Genomic DNA, 14,854 nt, shown 5'->3' with positions numbered 1-14,854 from the left:
ATTTCTGTGTTTTGAAGAGTTGAGAAAAATTTTAAGAAGAGTACAGTGACTAAGAAATTTGAAGACTTGAGTGTTTACTAGTTAAAAATCCCAAAGGAGTGAGGTAGTTGACTTGTACATAAGCAAAACCATAACTAACTGTTTTAAACCCTAAATAACTGGGTGGGGTATAGAATAATGCCTATATTTGCAAGCACAAATTATGTGTTTATATGAACATGCTGCTAATAATCAGATCACTGATATGAGTGACAGTGCGTGGGTGGAAAGACATAGAAAGCATGCACTTGAGCTGTGTTCTCTGCGAAACAGTGGGCAGTGGAGGGGGCTCTTCAGCCTCTGTGCTAGGGCCATTGTTAGAGTTTGGATAGACCCCTCAGTTTTTGCGATGAACAAGTTGGTTTTCAGTCCTTCCTTTAAATATCTGTGGGAGAGCTCTTTTTTTGTTGTTTGTTTGTTTTAATCTTGTTTAAACAGGGACAGAATGATGCTGCTAAAATTAGAACAGGAGATTCTGGAGTTTATCAATGACAACAAGTAAGTCGCTTTTTGGAATATACATTTAGAGGTGGGAGGGGACATTGGAAAGAAGCTACGTACTGCTTTGGTAGAAGCAGTCTGAATGGGTTGAACAGCATGTGTATAAAAGCAGGTGAGGTTTTTATCACTTATATAAATTTGAGCCAGAAACCATTCCTGTTGTTTTTAGCAGCGAGGAATGATCACAGTTCTCACTCCACTTCTCCCATTCCCTTTGGCTAACAGCATCAGGTGTGGCAGTCAGGCCTTAGGAGGGGTCAGCCCAGGGTGGGAACTGGTAGGGTTACTAGAGACTGGGGCAGAAGAATACTGAGAAAAACTTTTTGTTCTCACAAACTAAATATCTGTGTTTTGTATGTCTGGTTCTCCTTAAAAATAAATTCTCTACTCCAAACAAAACAAAACAAAACAAAAAAAGGCCAGGCAATGGTGGCGCACGCCTTTAATCCCAGCACTTGGGAGGCAGAGGCAGGCAGATCTCTGTGAGTTTGAGGCCAACCTGGTCTATAAAGTGAGTTCCAGGACAACTAGGACTGTTAAACAGAGAAACCCTGTCTCGGGGGAAAAAAAATCTACTCTAGACACTGTTGAGGAAGATTAGTTGCATTCTCCTGTTATCTTTTACTTTTTATCCCCGGTACCCCTTCAGTAACCAGTTCAAGAAGTTCCCTCAGATGACCTCCTATCACCGGATGCTATTACACCGGGTGGCTGCCTATTTTGGGATGGACCATAATGTTGATCAAACTGGGAAAGCTGTCATCATCAACAAAACCAGCAACACGAGAATGTAAGGGAGAAACTGTGGATTGGGAAGATTTCCATGGGACAGCTGCTATGATAGAAGTGGAAGATAGAACCCAGATGTCTCCTCCAGGGAGGGAAGGGTGTTTCATTGATTCTTAGAGACAGGTTCCGATTAGGACAGGACAGACACAGCTGTGAATGAAGCGTTGTTATACACAGAGAGTGGGTATCATGTAGTGGTGCCCACCTGCCATCCTGGTGCTCAGGAAAGGTGGGGGGCAGACGGATCAGCACTTCAGGAGCAGATTACAAGAGATGCTGTCTCTGGAAAAGGTGGTGGGGGAGAGAAGAGATTACACACAAAGATTCTTTTAAACCTTCATGTGACTTTTGGATTCCTGTCACCAAAAATCCTCTGAGTAGAGGATATGGAATTTAGAGAGCTGTGCCTAGGGGCTCTTCTCCTAACGTAAAGGTTTTTTTCTCCTTTCTTCCCCACTTCAGCCCTGAACAGAGGTTCTCAGAACACATAAAAGATGAGAAGAACACAGAATTTCAACAGAGGTTCATTCTCAAGAGAGATGACGCCAGTGTGGACCGAGATGACAACCAGGTGAAGAAGGGAAAGGGTGGGCTAAAGGGACTGAAGTAAGAGAAACTGACGGGGGAGGGTGGGAAGTGGAGATTGCGAATGTCCTAGAATGGAAACACAGAGCTGTTATCTGGAGTTGCTTTTGGCTCACCCCTGAGGATCTGACTACAGCTGTTGAGCTGTACGCCACCCTCGTAGCCCCAGAGAAACATGGTGCTCAGGTTTGCTGAGTGATCTCATTTGGCCTACAATTCTTTAGGTCTGCCACTAACTTCTAACCACATTTCATTTTGTACAAAATAAGGTTCCTCTCTGTGTCAGCCTTGATCTAGCTGATTTCAGTGTCGTCTCCTCCCACCCCCAGCACCTCCACTTGACCCCTAGACTTTACATAGAGAGCTACCAAAAGCTACTTTATTCCATTTTCATTCTTATCCTAGCTGAGGACTAACCTTGAACTGGCAAAGTTATGATCTAATTTAATCAGTTATAAAGGTATATCTGATCCCTTTGGCAAACTCCTTAATCTTTTTTCCACCTCCTACCAAGGTGAGTTAACTTGACTTTCCGTGCTGGACCTGTTCCAGGTCCCTTTGTGGTACACTCCTGTGGAACTAAGAAATTAACAAACTGTCTATCCCTTCATTTGTGGGGGGTCTGGCTGCTGCTCTGACCTCTACCCCTGGAGATAGCAAATGATCAAGGATTAGTTTTCCTAGCTAAATGGAAAGTTCAGAGTTATCCTGCATCTGCTTGGACTCCAAAGGGGAATTGATTTGAAGAGTATGGTTGGGTAGAGCCAATACAAGTCTTGGTAAGGGTTAGCAGCTATATAACAACGTCTTACTTCTAGAGTCAAAATTCGTTTTATTGAAATATTACATGGTCTTGAGACCAGAACCTTTCTTGCTTGCTTGACTATGAAAGGGAGCCTTTTAAAGAAAGGTGTCATTATCTAATGGGGACAAACATGCTGGGTCTGATTGAAAGCAAAGAAAACGACAAAAAGACAAATTTTTGTAAAACAAGAAAGAGCCTTTCCATCCTGATGCCCTTCTCTACATTTTCCCAAACCCTTTCCCTGGATCGGGAAGTGTGCAGGCCTAGAGGACATTGGAGTGGAAGGTGATCTGTTCTGTTGGAAACTTTCCATCTCACAGCTTCAAGCTTTGCCTGTAGTGGAGTAGATTCTGTGTGCTTTCTGACTGTGGTATTAGTAAAAACGGAATATTGCTATTTTTCCCTGAGCTGGGCTTTGCTTTAAACATATATATGTTATTTCTTTTGATCCTTTCCACAACCCAGTGTAAATGGGGTTATTAACCGCACTTTACACGTAAAAATACTGAGTCTGAGATGCTGAGTTACTTGCCTGAAATCACTTTACTGGGAGTCAGCAGAGCTGGGATTTACCTTGATGCCCCATTATGTTTTCTACTCTCCCATTGGCTTATCAGTGCTAGAGGCTCAGCGCTGTTGAGGGTCTGTCTTCCTGTAATGGAGCTGATGAAAGATGGTTAGTGGGATACAGGCCTGAAGAATGGTGAGGACTGTGTCTGAGCAGAGTCACGACTCTGAAGTCTTTGGAAACTGGTAATGGCAGAGTCTCAGCCTAGAGCAGTGGGTTCTTAGAGCTTCAGACCTGACTGCAGGTCAGAGCTATCTGTAGTGTGCTGACATTGGCTCTGTGAGTTCCCTCTCAGAACGCCTTGCTTTTGCAGTCACTGTAGCGAAGGGTTCTCTGTGTCCCGTCCCCCCCCCCCCCCACAGTGTTCACAATAGCAGTTCAAGAGGAGAAGCAGTGCTGGGAAGCAAGGTGATGGCTAGCTGGAAGCGGTCATCTGCCCATGAGACATTCCTGTTGCTCACCTCACTGTCGGTCAGAGAACATGAAGTCTGTGTGCTCCACTTCCTTCTGTACCCTGTCTGACTCCTCTCCTCTCTTTCCACTGTACTCACTAATCTCCTTTCTCTGCTCGTTTCTTTCCGTTTTGTTCTCCTTCTCTTCTGTGTTGCTCTGTTCTCTTTGTTCTTTTGTTTCTGTAATTTCTGTCTCCTCAACTCCCTTCAATATCTATAATTAAGGTGACAAAAATGTGTATTCTTTGAGATTAGCTTCACCCCAAGATTTAATGTCTAAGACCCTCTTTGCTAAGTCATGTTTGTCTTGGGTTGCTAAGACATGGCATTAGGGACAAAAGACGGAGTCCTATTGAGTGTTAGTTCTGTGAACCTCCTCTACATTCAGCTTTGCTAAAAACTTATTTCTTTGCCCTCTTCAGCTTCCTTCTTTCCCTTACTTGCCCTCTAAGGAACGGTTGTTTATTTTCCCAGGGCTGTTGTCTTCATCTTTACTGACTGAACAGTACTTGATTACTCCAGGGAAGCAACCCAACCCTTATAAATAGTTGTTGTTCTTGGTATGTGGGGTGGGCGGGGTGGGGCAAGTCCTCTACCATCCAGAAAAGCTGATCTCCCAAACTGCATGGTCAGATGTACCCAGTGAAACCTGTTCAGGACTGGAAATTTCATTTCTTTATTTTCCATTTTTTTTGATGGCAACTATAAACTTTCCCGGTTTCTCTTCCTTGCTGGTGTGCAGTGAGCTTGCAGTACGAGGAGAACTTAACTAGCTTAATTCTGCTCATCGATCTAGATCAGAGTTCCATTGCAGGATGGAAGGAGGAGCAAGTCAATAGAAGAGAGAGAGGAGGAATATCAAAGGGTCCGAGAGAGAATATTTGCCCGAGAGGTAAGTGTAGCTTCTGAGAGTTGTCAGATCCTAGCTCTTAGCTCTAACCTTGGAACTGTGAATGGGATGAACCCACCATAAATGTTGTTGGCTCTTTGTGTTTCTTTTCCTTTTTCTTTTTTTCTTTTTTTTTTAACCAACATCAGTCAGTCCCAGATTTGACCTCTAACCCTGAATGTGGCTTATTGGGAAGCTACAGGTTTTTATTTGTATTTTGGAATACATTTTGCTGTATGGTATACAAAGAGAACCGAAACTTGGAGTGGCTGAATTTGGTAAATATAACTAGACAGGAAAGAGAAATGCCTTTGGCAGAGCTGATGATGAAAGGGCCTAAGTCTTGGCTATCAGGGCCTCCTCCAGCTTGCCTTTTAGATTCCCACTGTCTGTTCTGCGCATCTTTGTTTCTCAGTAGAAGACTCAGCATCCATGCAGGCTCGACACCCATCTTGTTTAGCTAGCTTGTTTTTAGGCTATGTTGATGCTTTATTAAAGTGCTGTTCTGGCATCATCCTCTACAGACCCCACATCCCCATGCACAGGGCACTCCTGTTCCCTCCGGTGCTGCTTGAATGGGGAGTCTCCTTCTTCCTGTATTTCTTACCTCGTTCCTAGAAAACGAATGGCTCCATAGTCCAAAAGGCAGCATCACTGAGTCTAGAGAGCTTTGTTTTTAGGAATGTGGGCCATTTCAGATGCACTTGTTACCCCTGTGTCTGGTTACCTTTGCCTGTTAGTCTAAGAGATGTATAGCATTGTTTCAGTAAAGGGTTTAGATGAGCAGCAGGTAAACAGATCTCCAGAACATGTGGATCCAGATAGGAAAACATCTTACTGTCAGAGTAGCACCAGAGGAAGTTAAATCATGTGGATGAACACTATTCCCTCCCACTCCTCTGTCTTCTTCTCTCATCAAGACACCCCTCCCATTTTTATATCACACACAAACACACACAAAACAACGTGTGTGTGTCTTTTCATCATCACCTCACTCAGAAAAATATCGTCTCCAACTAAAACCTGAACTCCCGTGTGTTTGATCCATTATCTAGAGAGAGCCAAGTACTTTTACGAATCCTTCCTAGAAAATGACACAAACAAGCTTTCTGGCCTAGAATTCACGAAGCAACTTCTTACCTTCTATTATATAGACTCCCATTCTGAGTCAGAAAAGTCTGTCCTCGAAATTATCCCTACTCAGAGAGTTCATACATCACTGCAAACCATGTGGATGAAATGAGAGATGTCATGGTTATGACCAGGATGACCTGAATTGTGAATAGAAATACTTACGAAGTAAGCATTAGCTTTTAGGCACTATTCTTAGCATTTTATATAGGTGAATTCACATCTTCACAATAGGTCTATTATTTTAAATATTTTTCTTATTTTATAAGTAAAACACAGAGAGGTTTGGTAACAACCTTTTAAACATTGCTAGTTAGACAGTCTGGCTCCAGAGTCAGTGTTCATAACTTAATAGGAGCTACCTCTTGCTAGCTCGCTCTACTCTGGGGTCTTCAGAAGTGCCAGCAATGACAGCCTAGCTATCTGTATCCTCACTGACACATGGGAAATGGCTGCCTCACTGTGTCAAGCCCTTTGCAAAACCCTATGATCTGAAAGCACAGACAACTTTTTTTAGGACATTGGGGCTACTTATCAACCACAGTGGAACACATCTACCTACAGCCATAAGGAAGGCAGAGTTAGCTCTTCTCTCCTTTCCCCTCCTGATTTCTAGTCGCTCAAGCCTCTGCTAACACATGTATTCTTTGTTAAATCCTCATGGGTTTACACTTTCGTTTCAGTACTTCCTAGCTCTTGTAGTAGAGGTCTTGAATCTCAGAAGATCTAGAGGAGGAGAAATGGCCAAAGCCCACCATCCAAAGAGTCCATGTGGAGAGGAACCCTCCCAGTCAGGGGAGCGATAGAGGGTGGAGTGAGGGCAAGGAGGCAGGCCCAGAACGGGAAGTGCCAAGAAGGGTGTTCGGATGGAAATGCTGCTGCTGCAGCCTTCTCTAGAGCCTGAGCTGTGTCTTGGGAAAGCTGCCCAATGGAGGAGTCTCTGCTCTGTGCAGAGCCCACATGCTCAACAGCTGGATGCTCTTGGTGCCTTTTTCGAAGGTTTGAAAGTCCACCACAGTGCTCACCTCACTCAGCTCAGTGGCTTTATCAGAAAAAGTGATCCCGGTGGGACGGCTTCAGACTTCTAATGTCCTCATATTTTCTAGGCTCTAAATGGTATCTGCTGCCCCAGTATCTCACCCATAATGGAGCTCAAGTCAGAGAGCCTTTTATTTTGGGCAAATGAAAAGGTCAGAAAGACAACAGCCACTGAGATTAATTTCCAAAAAAACAAAGTTTCCTTTTCATGTCTCCCTTCATTTGGACATTCTTAAAATATAGTATGTCGATTATTACAGTCAATCCACTAATGTAGAGGTTTAAAAAAAAGGAAATAATTAGGTTTGTAACTTTCCCCTTCCTCCTCTCCATGCTCCCTTTATCAACCCTCATTTTAAACATTGTGGAAAGGCTAAAAATGCCAAGTGTTTTCACAGGAAAGGTGAGGAGTCAGGCTCGGGTAAGGCAGTCGGTTACCCTAGCCTTGCTCCCTCTCTCCCTGTTGGTGGGGTGAGAACTTTGGTTTGAAGATCATGGGTATTGATAGCATCATGGACATCCTTTTCTGTTATGCCTTATTATTTTCTTATGAGTTATTTTCCATTTTCTCCCTCACCTAGACTGGCCAGAACGGATATCTAAGTGATATCAGGTTAGTACCATTCACATGTTCTCTCTTACCGCTCAGCTTTATCAATGGGGTTCAGAGAATCCTATGCTGATACTATTTTTGTTTTGTTTGTTTTGTTTTGGTGTTAACCAGCAGACTCTGCAAAGAAGCCTTTTCTTCTAGCTCTCACAAGAGAAGGCAGATTTTTAGGTACCTGTGTGTGATCTCTATCTCTCCTTTTTAATTTTAGTTTTGTTTTGCTGTAATCTTTTCAGTGGAGTGAGTGGTTTTGCTCTGTGCATGGCTGCTTGTAGAATAATTAAATTTGTGGATTTTGCTTTACTGGATTTCTTTTTCCCTTGGGGGAAAGGCTTCTTCTCAGTGACTTTACTGTTATCAGTTTCATTGAGTCCTGAGAGGTGGTGTTGGAGACAGCTAGTTGTGTCTGAGACAGGTAGGTACCATATCCTCCCACAGATTGGCTGGAATTGAACATTTCTAAAAGATTCCGACATACACCTATTGTAAGGTAAAAGAATAAGTGTCTGCTGACCGCCTTTCTCGTCTAGGGGAAGGTGTGGACAGCTGCTATCTGAACCTACAATAGGAAATAGTTTTATCTCCGGAAAGATAATATATGCACATAAACAAATGCATATGTGAATGTCTCGTTATGTAGTTTTCTCTTTGAGACAATATTAAGCAAGATGACTGCAGAAAAGATAGGTGTCTGACTCTGTAACTTAATACTCTTTCCAAAGGGTTTCTCCATATTTAAATCCTAAGTACCAAAGGGAACTCAGAATATGTCTCATTTCTAAAGCTTTAGCTGTGCTCTCCTTACTGACGTTTCTAAAGCTAGTTGAACTGAGATGCTCAGTGGTTGCCAGTGTAACAGAAGACCCGAAGTCGCGTCCCAGCACTCACATCAGGTGGCTCCAAGGGACTGGATGCCCTCTGGTCTCCACAGGTACTTTCATTCATGTGCACCCACACACACATACACATAAATAAAAATAACCTTAAAAAGAAGAGGAGGAAAAAGAGATTGGGACAATGAAATTTCCCACCCTTGAGATAAAGAATTTCCATTTTTTTTGAATTTTTTTTTTAAAGATTTATTTTATGTGTATGGGTATTTTGCATGCATGTGTGTCTATGTGCCACGTAATGCAGTGCCTACAGAGGCCAGAAGAGGGCATCAGATTCCCCTGAAAAAAGTTACAGACAGTTGTGAGACTGCCAAGTGAGTCCTGGGAATCAGTCTCAGGTTCTTTGTGAGAGCAACCAGTGCTCTTAACCACTGAGCATCTCTCCAGCCCCTCTGATCTTTTCTATTTCTGAATAATACCACCCTGAGGTCCATCTGACAACCAGAGGCAGAGTGAGCTTTGCATTGTTTTTTGTTTGTTTGTTTGTTTGTTTGTTTTTAGGTAGGAAAGGGTTTATTTGGTTTATGTATCCACTAAGGCGGGAATTATAGCAGAGGCCATGGAGGAGTGCTGCTTACTAGTTTGCTCACCATGGTTTTCTCAGTTTACTTTTTTTTTCTCCTCATTTTTTTTTATTAAAAATTTCCATCTCCTCCCCTCCTCCTCCCCCTTCCCTCCCCTCCCTTCCACCCATACCCCCACTCCACCCCTCTCCAAGACAAAGAGCCATCCGGGTTCCCTTCACTATGTTAAGTCCAAGGTCCTCCCAGCTCCCCCTAAGTCCAGGAAGGTGAGCAATCAAACTGACAAGGCTCACAGTGAGCCCGTCCATGCTGTAGAGTTCATGCTCATTGCCGTTGTCCTTGGTTTCTCAGTCCTCCTCCACCGTCAGCCACATTCAGAGAGTCCGGTTTGGTCCCCTGTTCCATCAGTCCCATTCCGACTGGACTTGGTGGTCTCCCGTTAGATCTGTTCCACCGTCTCAATGGGTAAACACACTCCTCACAGTCCTGACTTCCTTGCTCATGATCACACTCCTTTTGCTCCTCATCAGGACCTTGGGAGCTCCATCTGGTGCTCCTATGTGGGGCTCTGTCATTTTCTCCATCCAATGCCAGGTGAAGGTTCTATGGTGATATGCAAGATATTCATGAGTATGACAATAGAATCTGTACATTTCTGGCACCCTCTCCTCAGCTGCCCAAGGACCTAGCTGGGGGCGTCTTCCTGGACACCTGGGAACCCCTCTAGAGTCAAGTCTCTGCCAACCCTAGAATGGCTCCCTTAAGTAAGATATATAATTCCTTGTTCCCATATCCACCCTTTCTAGATCCCAACCATCCTGTTCCCCCAAGCTCTTCCCATCCTCCACTTCACACTTTTCTCTCCCCATCCACCCATCCCATCCCACCCCAGCCCCATGTTCCCATTTTTTGTCCGGCAATCTTGTCTACTTCCAGTATCCAGGAGGATAACTATATGTTTTTCTTTGGGTTCACCTTCTTATATAGCTTCTCTAGGATTTTTTACAAATTATAGGCTCGATGTCCTTTATTTATGGCTAGAAACCAATTATGAGTGAGTACATCCCATGTTCATCTTTTTGGGCCTGGGTTACCTCACTCAGGATGGTGTTTTCTATTTCCCTCCATTTGCATGCAAAATTAAAGATATCATTGTTTTTTACCGCCGAGTAGTACTCTAATATGTATATATTCCACACTTTCTTCATCCTAAACCACACAAAGACTCAACCAAGAAAGAGAATTACAGGCCAATCTCACTCATGAACATCGATGCAAAAATTCTCAATAAAATACTGGCAAACAGAATTCAAGAACACATTAGAAAAATTATCCACTATGATCAAGTAGGCTTCATCCCAGAGATGCAGGGCTGGTTCAACATACGAAAATCTATCAATGTAATCCATCATATAAAATAAACTGAAGGATAAAAACCATATGATCATCTCATTAGATGCAGAAAAAGCATTTGACAAAATTCAGCACCCCTTTATGATAAAGGTCTTGGAGCAATTAGGGATACAGGGTCATTCCTAAATATAATAAAGGCTATTTACAGCAAGCCGACAGCTAACATCAAATTAAATGGAGAGAAACTCAAGGCCATCCCACTAAATTCAGGAACACGACAAGGCTGTCCACTCTCTCCTTATCTCTTCAATACAGTGCTTGAAGTTCTAGCAATAGCAATAAGACAAAACAAGGGGATCAAGGGGATTCAAATTGGTAAGGAAGAAGTTAAACTTTCGTTATTTGCAGATGATATGATAGTGTACATAAGCGACCCGAAAAACTCCACCAAAGAACAGCTGATAAACTCCTTTAGTATCATGGCAGGATACAAGATCAACTCCAAAAAATCAGTCGCCCTCCTATATACGAAGGATAAGGAAGCAGAGAAAGAAATCAGAGAAGCGTCACCTTTCACGATAGCCACAAATAGCATAAAATATCTTGGGGTAACTCTAACCAAGGAAGTGAAAGACCTATTTGACAAGAACTTTAAGTCTTTGAAGAAAGAAATTGAAGAGGATACCAGAAAATGGAAGGATCTCCCTTGCTCTTGGATTGGGAGGATCAACATAGTAAAAATGGCAATACTACCAAAGGCAATCTATAGAGCTTTGCATTGTTAATGGGACCAAAGATAAGTAGAGTTCTCAAATTTAAAAAAATGAAAATTCTGCTTGATAGTATACACTTTGTGGTTGTAATCATCCCAGAGTGCCTATAATAGTCCTAACTCCTATGTGTGAACAGTGCTTTCTAGTAGCCAAAGTGTATCTTAATCTTATCTGGTCCAGCTCTCTCAATATCTTGACCTGGTCAATTGGTTTCCATCAAAGGGAACAAAAGCATAGAGACAAACTCGCCAGCCCTAGTTTACTTGGCTGTAAGTGTCAAAACTGAGGCTGATTTTTGTCCTTTTTCTTGTCCCACCCCAGCTCTTGACTAACATCTCTTCTACCTCTCAGCCTGTGTATTATTTGAAGTCCTGATTCACACTCACCTTAAGAGTGGTGCTCTCCTGTGAGCATTAGGCTGTACCCAATGTACAGATAAATAGCTCGAGAGTCTGCTGAGCAGCTGCACCTCACCTCTCCAGAGCTTTGCTTCAAGCTGAGAAATGAAACTGAGTTTTGATTAAAGACCTAGGTAAAGATCAGTGCGATAACTCAGCAAGTGAATGCAGTTGCTGACAACCCTGATGACGAGTTCAACCCCATGATTCACATGGCAGAAGGAAAAAATCAATTCCTGTGTGGGTTGTCTTCTGACATCTACATACACACACAAATAAATGTAAAAAAAATTAACAGTTAAATAAAGTAGGGGCAAAGGAAATGGCTCAGCAGTTAAGAGTACATACTGATCTTGCAGAGGCCCTGAGTTCAGTTCCCAGCACTCACATCAGGTAGCTCACAACTGCCTGTAATTCTAGGGGAATATAGGGCTCTGGAACCTTCTGCCTTTATGGGCACCTGCATTGCATGCACACACCTCCCACTGACACCCATATATCCACCAAATTAAAAAAAAAAAAACCTCTTTAGAAATAAACAACTGAATATAGTAACACACATTTTGGATCCTAGCACTTGGGAGGAGGTGGAGTCAGGAGGATCATTATGAGTTCCAGGGCCAACATGGTCTCTACATAGCAAGTTCTAGAACAGTCAGGGCTACGGTGAGATCCTGCCTCATAAAAATGAATAAATCAGAAGAAGATGTAAAGGTTTAAGAACAGTTTTTTTTAACCTAGGTTAGGGCTGGTGATGTACCTGATAGAGAACTTGCCTAGTGTACGGAGGACCTGGGTTGTCGGCAGCAGCACGTGAGAGTGGGGACAGCGGTGCATGAGAAAGTAGAAACGAGAGGGTAAAAGTGCAGGGTCACCCTTGGCTGCACACCAGGTTTGAAACAGCGACAGCAGTTAGGCTGAGCTAGCCTGCATTCGCTCTGCGTCGTTAAGAGCGTGGTGTGTGAGCACTTTTATTCCCTACCACACCCACTCCCAGAATTCAATTTAAGTGACTCTCCCAAATTGCCATATTTTTAGTGAAATGATTGTTTATATAGAAGGAGACTGATCTGCTTTCTCTCTAGCTTCTCTCTCAAGGGACACTGTATAAAATTTAACAGTACACACGTTGAGCATCTGACCCTCTCTGCCGTGGGGAACCTGGTTAGGTAAAGAAGCACTACAGCTTTGACCATAACTCTCTAAGGTACTTAGTTTAAGGTTGCCTCATTTGCTGTCTACCTCAGGTATCAAGAATGAGAACGTAGAAGACAGGGTTATCCTAATACATAATGCAATGTTTTAATTGAAGAAAGCCAACAGAATTCATGCTCCAGTATCTAAGGAGCAGCCTCACCCACTGGCACTGCTGTTACCCACAGACACACGTCATTGCCTTCAGTATCCTGGCTGAGACAGCTACTGGCTCTTGCTTCACATCTGTTTTTGAACAATCTCTGATTTATGTTCTCTTTTTGCTCTTAGCATCTGAAGAAAAAAGGTCATGTTTTGGAGAAAACAGGAATATGTTATGGTCCCTTATTCTGACTATATAGAGAGAAGCATGAGATTATATATATATATATATATATATATATATATATATATATATATATATATTTAGAGTAGGAAATAAGAATTGGCATATTCCTGATCTGTTGTGCCAGTATGTTCTTAGCTCTCCATGGGCAGCATGGCTAATAGAAACTAGAAGAGAACCATAAGCCTCTCATGGCACATACCTGCAGTAAGAAAGCACTTGTGAGGCAGAGCAATAGAATTTCAAGTTTCAAGTCAGCTAGTTCTCAGAATAACTGAGGCAAAGGGCATTTGAAACTAAGGTGATCTGAGTAATATTTTCTATTTGGTTTTGGTGGGATAATGGTAAAAAGGAGGGAACCCACACTACTATGATTTTGCCAAGTTATTCACCAATGAATATACCAAAATCTTTATTATTGTTGTCATTCGGGCACCTTAGGTAATAGCGGTTAAGTGAAAGTAAAATGAAGGGGCTGTGGACTCTTGCCTTTAGTAAGACGCACTAAGTGCACAGCAGAAGGACTGAGGAAATGGCTCGGTCTGTAAAGCTGCACAATCATGAAGATCTGAATTCAGATCCCCAACATCCATGAAGAACTGGATGGCATGGTAGAACATCTATAACCCCTCTCCTAGGAATGGGGGTGGAGGCAAAGACAAGAGCATCCATGGAGCTCAATTAGCTCAATTAGGCCAGTAGCCTAATTGATTCAGTAAGAACCACTGTCTCAAAAGAAAAAAAAAAAAAAAGGTGGAAGGCTGGTGAGATGACCCAGCAAGTAAAGATTAAAGATGCCTGCCACCAAGCCCCACAGCTGAAGTATGGTTTCTGGGACCCACGCGGTGGAAGAGGAGAACCACACCTGCAAGTTGTCCTCTGACATGCATCCATACATGTACACAGAACAAATGAATAAAATGTGTAAAACACTTTAGAAAGATGCCTGATGTCTACTTCTGGCCTCCATACACATGTGTGTATGTGGGGGCCTGCGTATACACACACAAACACACCTTATAGCACACAAGAACAGAGGGGGCTAGAGTTGTGATTCCCAGCACCGGATTCCAGTCCTCAGCGGCTATGGAATCTGTTGTCCTGATAGACCAGCACGGAACTTAAGGAAACGACAGTCAGACTGTTCACTGTCATCTTCCAACCCCAGGAAAGATGTTCATACCCAGTACCTCTCCTGGCTCGGGTGCATGCTGTGTGGGAGACCTTTTGTGGGATTTACCCATGTCCCTGGCTACTCCTACCTTCTACCAACAGTAACTTCTAGGAGTCCCAGAAAGCGCTACTACCCCTTCGCTACCCTCTGTTCCTTGCATGTGTGAGATCTGCAGGTGTGGGAAAGAGAGGGGCCACAGTCAGTCTCAGTCCTGCATATGTGGTCCCCTCTGCCTTGATGGTGTCGGTGCACTCACTGTCCTCCAGACCTGCTGCTGTACGGACCTTGTTTGTCTGCCCTCATCTAATCTTAGCTGGCCACCCAGCTAACAAGTTGTCCCGACCCTTCTTGGTTAGCGAAAGAATAAAAAAAAAAAAACTCTCTTGGCTCTTTTGCTGAAGTGGGGGGTGGGGGGTACTCTAACTACTGTGGTTTTGCAGGGGGAACCGTGAAGGGCTGAGCCGCACCTCAAGCAGCCGACAGAGTAGCACAGACAGCGAACTCAAATCCCTGGAGCCACGACCTTGGAGCAGCACAGACTCAGATGGCTCTGTCCGGAGTATGCGACCCCCTGTCACCAAAGCCAGCAGCTTCAGTGGCATCTCCATTCTTACCCGAGGTGACAGCAGTAAAGGTGGCAGTGCAGGAAGGATCTCTAGGCCAGGTACTGAAGCTTCTCCCTTTGTCACACCTGCCCTTCTTGCTGGTCTTTTGCAAAGTATCCTTAATAACTCACTTTTGATGACACATCTAGGTCAGGATAGTTTCCTAGAAACTTAAGGCATTTGCAGA

General features: G+C 43.4%; 1 protein-coding gene across 19 annotated transcripts in view; it reads left to right on the top strand.

The window, feature by feature from the left end:
• The window catches only part of R3hdm2 (R3H domain containing 2), a 116,521-nt gene that overhangs the window by 78,685 nt on the left and 22,982 nt on the right, over positions 1-14,854 (top strand). For 7 of the 19 annotated variants that reach the window (XM_038314989.1, XM_038314982.1, XM_038314975.1 and 4 more), the window contains 7 exons: positions 478-537; positions 1,190-1,330; positions 1,792-1,900; positions 4,536-4,631; positions 7,379-7,410; positions 7,522-7,578; positions 14,503-14,726. In XM_038314989.1, the coding sequence (XP_038170917.1) occupies positions 478-537; positions 1,190-1,330; positions 1,792-1,900; positions 4,536-4,631; positions 7,379-7,410; positions 7,522-7,578; positions 14,503-14,726 (719 nt within the window). The remainder of the gene's footprint in view (positions 1-477; positions 538-1,189; positions 1,331-1,791; positions 1,901-4,535; positions 4,632-7,378; positions 7,411-7,521; positions 7,579-14,502; positions 14,727-14,854) is intronic. The other 12 variants (XM_038314983.1, XM_038314974.1, XM_038314986.1 and 9 more) reach the window with 8 other exon arrangements.

The sequence above is a fragment of the Arvicola amphibius genome, chromosome 17 (genome assembly GCF_903992535.2).
Source record: "Arvicola amphibius chromosome 17, mArvAmp1.2, whole genome shotgun sequence".
Lineage (NCBI taxonomy): Eukaryota > Metazoa > Chordata > Mammalia > Rodentia > Cricetidae > Arvicola > Arvicola amphibius.
Note: the sequence above shows the minus strand (reverse complement) of the source record. Positions and strands in the feature narration are given on the sequence as shown.